Source organism: Nerophis ophidion, linkage group LG05, assembly GCF_033978795.1.
Source record: "Nerophis ophidion isolate RoL-2023_Sa linkage group LG05, RoL_Noph_v1.0, whole genome shotgun sequence".
In the NCBI taxonomy this organism is placed as follows: domain Eukaryota; kingdom Metazoa; phylum Chordata; class Actinopteri; order Syngnathiformes; family Syngnathidae; genus Nerophis; species Nerophis ophidion.
In genome coordinates this window covers 1,183,041-1,191,567 of record NC_084615.1, presented here as the reverse complement: position 1 = coordinate 1,191,567, position 8,527 = coordinate 1,183,041, and the positions used below count along the sequence as shown (strand labels likewise).

Below are 8,527 nucleotides of genomic sequence, written 5' to 3'. Positions count from 1 at the left end.
AGCCAAAAATGCTTTGCTCTGTTTAGGGGGTACTTGAATTAAAAACATGTTCACAGGGGGTACATCACTGAAAAAAGGCTGAGAACTACTGCTATACTGTATGTAAGGTGGTTATGGAAATGTTTCAGACCCATTTAAATGTTCTACTCTTTTTAATTGCAGCCATTTGCTAAAAAAAAAACATAATTGTATTTCCCACTGTATTTACACTCACCCCATCTTGACAGAAAAAAACAGAATTGTAGAAATGTTTACACAGGTATTAAAAATACAATTGTAAATATTAAGTCCCTTTGCTCAATACTTTGTTGATGCACTTTTGGCAGCAGTTATAGCCTCAAGTTTTCATCCTCCGCTGTTGACATTTCTAGGACCAAGCAGTGTATAGTTCTCACTTATACATGTCAGTAAGGTTAACGTACCAATGATTGTCACTCACACACTAGGTGTGGTGAAATTTGTCCTCTGCATTTGACCCATCCCCTTGTTCACCCCCTGGGAGGTGAGAGGGTTTGAACTCACAACCTACCGATTTCAGGGCAGACACTCTAACCACTAGGCCACTGAACTGGCTTTGGAAGCGAAAACTTCAACAAAGAAGAAGACGTAGTTGAAGTGTGAATACCAAATACCCGCCATTACATGCTATGTCGACCACAAGGAAGTGTTTTAAATGTTGGAAAATCCATCCAACCATCTTCTTACGCTTATCCGAGGTCGGGTCGCGGGGGCAACAGCCTAAGCAGGGAAACCCAGACTTCCCTCTCCCCAGCCACTTCGTCTAGCTCTTCCCGAGGGATCCCGAGGCGTTCCCAGGCCAGCCGGGAGACATAGTCTTCCCAACGTGTCCTGGGTCTTCCCCGTGGCCTCCTACCGGTTGGACGTGCCCTAAACACCTCCCTAGGGAGGCGTTCGGGTGGCATCCTGACCAGATGCCCGAACCACCTCATCTGGCTCCTCTCGATGTGGAGGAGCAGCGGCTTTACTTTGAGTTCCTCCCGGATGGCAGAGCTTCTCACCCTATCTCTAAGGGAGAGCCCCAAACTCATTTGGGCCGCTTGTACCCGTGATCTTATCCTTTCGGTCATGTCCCAAAGCTCATGACCATAGGTGAGGATGGGAACGTAGATCGACTGGTAAATTGAGAGCTTTGCCTTCCGGCTCAGCTCCTTCTTCACCACAACGGATCGGTACAACGTCCGCATTACTGAAGACGCCGCACCGATCCGCCTGTCGATCTCACGGTCCACTCTTCCCTCACTCGTGAACAAGACTCCTAGGTACTTGAACTCCTCCACTTGGGGCAGGGTCTCCTCCCCAACCCGGACGAGAACCATGGACTCGGACTTGGAGGTGCTGATTCTCATTCCGGTCACTTCACACTCGTTGGAAAAATGAATCATAATAGGACCTCTTTAATGCACCTTATGTATGAAAATAGACCCGATCATCAAACAGTGCGCCTTATGTCTGAAAAAAATGGTCCATACTTTAAACACTGTATTTATGCTTTCTCTGAGTTTGTAATTGTTACACAATTGTGTTATTATGGCAGGGCAAATTCCAAAAAGGCCAAAGCAGCTGTGGATAGCACTACAGTGGAGCTATGCCCAACATGACGCAATTAATGACTCTTTACTTTTACCCTCCTATCTTACCACATAGCAAGCAAAGAAAAATAAAAAAAGACAGGTTTCTACCCAAAACTACTAATGGATTTAAAAAAGATTGCAGAAGCAAAATGCTCCATTGCCAAACCATAAACATGCTTTATAAAAACACACAGCAGTACACTGAAGTTGTACTTTTGCAAAATATAAACCGTTCCTCTGAAATCCTTTTGAGAAAACGTTTAAAGGCACGTATAAAGCAGCAGTCATGATGTTAAAAGATAGACTTGCTGTCCTGCTCTCGACTGTAGAGTGCACTTTCACAGCAATTGGAGAAATGCATTAGGAGCTTAATTGCTGTTTTGTAAGACAAAAACACGAGTGTCTCCTTGATAGAAAGTACATATACAAATTATGGAAGCATTAGTACAAACAATATCCAACTTAATGTTGCACAGGGGAAACATAATGAGATGTTTGTGCTAATTTAACTTATTTTCACTTTTTAAACTTCTTGCATTGCATTTTATTCATTAAAGGTAAAAAAAAAAAATCAACATAGTTTTAAAATAAATCACAAATGAAAAGAAGTAAAAGAAGTACATATCAATTTAGAAAGTCGGCCCCCCTATTCAAAAAGTTACATTTGTTCTTCAAGTCATTTTTTAATGCAGTGTTTATTTGATAAACAAACATGAAAACAATAATTTACTCAATCATATCTTTTCATCATCGTGAATTTGACATTTATTTAAATACAGAAAGAGATTTACATTGTTTTGTTCCACTATCAAGTCTGTACTCCTCTGATGGAAATGCTTCTTTCCATATTCACTGTTCTAAATCTCAATTTATTAAATATCTTTGTGAGTTCCTTTTGGACTATAATTACTTTCACTTTGAACAATTATTTTGTTTTGGTATAAATTTTGTATGTGCTTTGTACATGACGGTGCGGCGTCTTCAGTAATGCGGACGTTGGATCGATCCGTTGTGGTGAAGAAGGAGCTGAGCCGGAAGGCAAAGCTCTCAATTTACCGGTCGATCTACGTTCCCATCCTCACCTATGGTCATGAGCTTTGGGTCATGACCGAAAGGATAAGATCACGGGTACAAGCGGCCCAAATGAGTTTCCTCCGCCGTGTGGCAGGTCTCTCCCTTAGAGATAGGGTGAGAAGCTCTGCCATCCGGGAGGAACTCAAAGTAAAGCCGCTGCTCCTCCACATGGAGAGGAGCCAGATGAGGTGGTTCGGGCATCTGGTCAGGATGCCACCCGAACGCCTCCCTAGGGAGGTGTTTAGGGCACGTCCAACCGGTAGGAGGCCACGGGGAAGACCCAGGACACGTTGGGAAGACTATGTCTCCCGGCTGGCCTGGGAACGCCTCGGGATCCCCCGGGAAGAGCTAGACGAAGTGGCTGGGGAGAGGGAAGTCTGGGCTTCCCTGCTTAGGCTGCTGCCCCCGCGACCCGACCTCGGATAAGCGGAAGAAGATGGATGGGCTATTTCTGGCAATTTATTCAAGTGTGCATCAAACTGGTAGCCCTTCGCATTAATCAGTACCCAAGAAGTAGATCTTGGTTTCAAAAAGGTTGCTGACCCCTGGTCTACATATTTAAAACTGTTTGAGTAGCACTGGGAGGAGGTGGGTACAGTGTGTTGCCCATGGACACAACAGCAATAACTAAGATGGCGGATGCGGGAATCGAACCTGAAAACCTCAAGTTGCTGGTACGGGCGCCCTACCAACCAAGCAGCTCCGACCCACATTTCCACATCAGCCAACAGTAACGCAAACCCTTTTCTTTAAAAAAAGATAAGAATAATTGACGTAGGGTAGATCTTGCTTTGGTTTTTGGCTTAGACCAGGGATCCTGAGCTTGGAAAGGTTGGTGACCACTTTTAACTGTTTGAATATTGAGTTTGTGCGTTCTCCATCTGCATGTCCACAGGTAAATCTATAAGGTGGAATGTTTGCCTGCTTTGTAACATAAACTTTGCAGACATTATAACCACCCAAAGGACTGTAGTTGGACTGCATTGTTTTGAATGAAATACAGAGAGACACGCTAAGGCTTGCTTGTTTTAATTCAAATGTGTTTAAAAACAATGCCATTCTGCACACTTTAAACAAGTAGAAACATAAGGAGCTAGTTTACATTTGTACTAACATGAGTGTGGATTTATTCTGCGCATCATGAAAACATTTCTTAGAGCATGACTCAGGTGAGGATGTGCTGGTTCTCTGATTTGAAAGAATGTCCACCAGATGGCAGAATCTGATTGCACATTGCTGATAGAGTAGCAGTTCTGCTTGAATCGCCTTGGGACAGTTCTCTTCACTCACAAATGCCATCTCTGCTACACCGACTAAGGGTAACCGGAAGGCTCTGGGCTTTGGGAAGCAGAAGTTTAACCTTCACCAACTCGGGCAGGAATTTGAGCCTAAAGCCAAGAATCCCATGCCTGGCTCTGCTGACCTGTGTCTCGTCACCAAAACCCCTCTGACGACCGTAGCTGCACACCTGAAGGTAAGTTATTTAGGTCTGCCGTGTTCCTGAATGCTAAATGATCGGTGGGTGTATTAATTCGACTGTCTCGCCCTGTATAACTGTTTTGTTTGTAGGTGTGTGGCGTCCAGATAGAGGAGGGTCCAGTGGAGAGGACTGGAGCAGTGGGGACAATCACCTCTCTGTACTTTAGAGATCCAGATAAAAATCTCATCGAAGTGTCCAATTATAACCAGAAAAAATCAGACAATCAGGACTAGTATTTGCTCTTGAACTTTTTTGTATTCCTAAATCTAAAATCTTTTCAATGTTTTCTTACGGAAGTCATCATGAACACTTGATTGGGGACCGCCGTAGATTGTGTTAGTTAGGTGGCAACTTGTCCAGGGTGTACCCCGCCTTCTGCCCGATTGTAGCTGAGATAGGCGCCAGCGCCCCCCGCAACCCCGAAAGGGAATAAGCGGTAGAAAATGGATGGATGGATGGACATCTTAGTTGCTCCTTGCTACTGATGTGAGGAAAAATATTTTGGCAGATTTAATTTTATTCTATCTTAATTGGAATGTAGTATGGATATGTTTATAATTAGGGACAACATGTTGATCCGTCAAACTATGAAAACATTTCTTTTTTCACATGTCTAACAGAGATTATAATAAAGTACTCTGTGCCTCACAACACGAAGGTCCTGAGCAGTCCTGAGTTCAATCCCGGGTTTGGGATCTTTGTGTAGAGTTTGCATGTTCTCCCCGTGACTGCGTGGGTTGCAACTCAGTATTCTTCTTCCTCCAAACATGACGAGTTGAGTTGATACCAAAATGGATACATGGATGATACAGCAGAGGATTGGGAGAATGTCATGTGGTCAGATGAAACCAAAATAGAACTTTTTGGTATAAACTCAACTGGTCGTGTTTGGAGGAAGAAGAATACTGAGTTGCATCCCAAGAACACCATACCTACTGTGAAGCATGGGGGTGGAAACATCATGCTTTGGGGCTGTTTTTCTGCTAAGGGAACAGGACGATTGATCCGTGTTAAGGAAAGAATGAATGGGGCCATGTATCGTGAGATTTGGAGCCAAAACCTCCTTCCATCAGTGAGAGCTTTGAATGGTTGACCAAATACTTATTTTCCTCCATAAATGACAAATAAATTCTTTAAAATTCCTACAATGTGAATTCCTGGATTTTTTTTCACATTCTGTCTCTCACAGTTGAAGTGTACCTATGATGAACATTACAGACCTCTGTCAGCATTTGAAGTGGGAGAACTTGCAAAATCGGGGGCTGACTAAATACTTTTTTGCCCCACTGTATGTGTGTATATACACACATATATATATATATATATGTGTGTGTATATACACACATATATATATATATATATATATATATATATATACCCACACATATATTGTATATCTATCTATCCATATATATATATATATATATATATATACACACGTGTGTATACATATATATATATATATATATATATATATATGTGTGTGTACACATCTATGTTTTACTACTTACGTATAAAATACTACACGGTCTAGCTCCATCCTATCTTGCAGATTGTATTGTACCATATGTCCCGGCAAGAAATCTGCGTTCAAAGGACTCCGGCTTGTTAGTGATTCCCAAAGCCCAAAAAAAGTCTGCGGGCTATAGAGCGTTTTCCGTTCGGGTTCCAGTACTCTGGAATGCCCTCCCGGTAACAGTTGGAGATGCTACCTCAGTAGAAGCATTTAAGTCTCACCTTAAAACTCATTTGTATACTCTCGCCTTTAAATAGACTCCCTTTTTAGACCAGTTGATCTGCCGTTTCTTTTCTTTTTCTTCTATGTCCCACTCTCCCTTGTGGAGGGGGTCCGGTCCGATCCGGGTGGCCATGTACTGCTTGCCTGTGTATCGGCTGGGGACATCTCTGCGCTGCTGATCCGCCTCCGCTTGGGATGGTTTCCTGCTGGCTCCGCTGTGAACGGGACTCTCGCTGCTGTGTTGGATCCGCTTTGGACTGGACTCTCGCGACTGTGTTGGATCCATTGTGGATTGAACTTTCACAGTATCATGTTAGACCCGCTCGACATCCATTGCTTTCCTCCTCTCCAAGGTTCTCATAGTCATCATTGTCACCGACGTCCCACTGGGTGTGAGTTTTTCCTTGCCCTCATGTGGGCCTACCGAGGATGTCGTGGTGGTTTGTGCACCCCTTTGAGACACTAGTGATTTAGGGCTATATAAGTAAACATTGATTGATTGATATACATATTTGTGTAAATATATGTACATATGTGTGTATGTATATATATATATATATATATATATATATATATATATATATACATATACATATATATATGAATATATGTGTGTCTATAGATATATGGAAATATATGTGTATGTACATATGGATGTATATGTATATAAACATTGCAAATGTTTTTTGGTTTTTTTTGCATAAGAAGACAATTCTAACATATATTTCTCCCCGTAGAAAGTATTTTGAGTCATTCTGTTTCAACCAATCAATATAAATTTATTGACATAACCCTTAATTATAAATGTCTCAAAGGGCTGCACAAACCACAATGACATCCACTGATCTAAAAACCACATCCAGGAAAGGAAAAATTCCAAACCCAAGATGGGGAAGAAGCAGAAACCTTGGGAAGGGACCACAGATGTGGGGACCCCCCGCCCCCTGGCTGCAATAGATGCCAAGTGGGTACAATTATTGTATTAGTCATAATAATGTGAAAGTCCAGTTATCTGGGGTCAAGCAGAGGGTCGTAGGAGGTCTTTATCCATATCATAGAGAATTGGTCCACAATGGGGCATGACTTAAAACAGCAAGCGCGTCCTTCAGACTGGACTCTCTCCAGAGATTATTCGTAGCCACCTGGCAACCTCAACTGATCCAAAACAGGCTCTTAGAACGCTAGCGTATATAAATAATTTTTAAAATGAGACTTAAATGCATGGTTAGTTGCATTAAAATATTTAATCAGATACATCATGATGGTGAGTTATTCTGCATGAACTCTTTCATTTTGACAGCCCTTGTTTTTATTTGATGTCACAGCAGAAAAAGGCAGAGAAGTGTGAATTGTAGCTTAGTCGCAACATAAAGGAGGGTCTGGCTGCTCAGTACAAGATGAGCAATTAATAACCATCACAAGGCTTTATTAATAACACCAATTTCTCCAAAAGGCCACTAGGTGGCAGCATTGCTCTTCCTGTTCCTTTAATATGTGGGGCGCCTTAAGCTTTATTTGGTGTTGCCAGACAGTGATTGGCTTTGCTTGAAACCTTTTGTATAGTATCAATCAATCAATCAATCAATCAATCAATCAATGTTTATTTATATAGCCCCAAATCACAAATGTCTCAAAGGACTGCACAAATCATTACGACTACAACATCCTCGAAGAACCCACAAAAGGGCAAGGAAAACTCACACCCAGTGGGCAGGGAGAATTCACATTCAGTGGGACGCCAGTGACAATGCTGACTATGAGAAACCTTGGAGAGGACCTCAGATGTGGGCAACCCCCCCCCCCCCTCTAGGGGACCGAAAGCAATGGATGTCGAGCGGGTCTAACATGATACTGTGAAAGTTCAATCCATAGTGGCTCCAACACAGCAGTGAGAGTCTTGTCCACAGGAAACCATCTCAAGCGGCTCAGCAGCGTAGAGATGTCCCCAACCGATACACAGACGAGCGGTCCATCCTGGGTCTCGACTCTGGACAGCCAGTACTTCATCCGTGGTCATCGGACCGGACCCCCTCCACAAGGGAGGGGGGGACATAGGAGAAAGAAAAGAAGCGGCAGATCAACTGGTCTAAAAAGGAGGTCTATTTAAAGGCTAGAGTATACAGATGAGTTTTAAGGTGAGACTTAAATGCTTCTACTGAGGTGGCATCTCCAACTGTTACCGGGAGGGCATTCCAGAGTACTGGAGCCCGAACGGAAAACGCTCTATAGCCCGCAGACTTTTTTTTGAGCTCTAGGAATCACTAATAAGTATAGTAAGTGGTTTATTTTTGCTGTTGCACGGCATTTGCTTGTCTGGTGACCTATATTTCATTGGACCATTGGTACTGTGGCGTGCTTGGGGAAAGTGGAAGAACTTTACCCAAGTCACCCTTTTTTTTACCACTCAGACACACACCTGCATGCATGCCTGCTTGTGTTTGATCCTCCATCATACCTCCAAAACCCAAGGGGGGTATTTAAGATGAAATCAGATACGAGGCTTAGTGCAGATAAGTGATGATGTTTTTTAACATCTGCTAATAAGTAGCAGGCTTTCTTTTTTTTAAACTTCCAAATCCTGACCACTTTAAAGCAGACAAAAACACTGGATTACTTTTATACATTATTTTGAAGAACCAAAGT

The 8,527-nt window shown here is 42.6% G+C and overlaps 1 protein-coding gene across 2 annotated transcripts in view; it reads left to right on the top strand.

Moving 5' to 3' along the window:
• glod5 (glyoxalase domain containing 5) overlaps nucleotides 1-5,294 on the top strand; it is a 12,909-nt gene extending 7,615 nt beyond the window's left edge. Inside the window, exons 3-5 of one of the 2 annotated variants that reach the window (XR_009806719.1) lie at nucleotides 3,985-4,140; nucleotides 4,236-4,488; nucleotides 4,605-5,294. Coding sequence is in view for 1 of the 2 variants with exons in the window: in XM_061899668.1 (XP_061755652.1) it covers nucleotides 3,985-4,140; nucleotides 4,236-4,379 (300 nt within the window). In the remaining variant the exon portion in view is untranslated. Of the gene's footprint in view, nucleotides 1-3,984; nucleotides 4,141-4,235 lie in introns of both variants that reach the window. The other variant, XM_061899668.1, reaches the window with a different exon arrangement.
• Nucleotides 5,295-8,527: the final 3,233 nt, after the last annotated feature.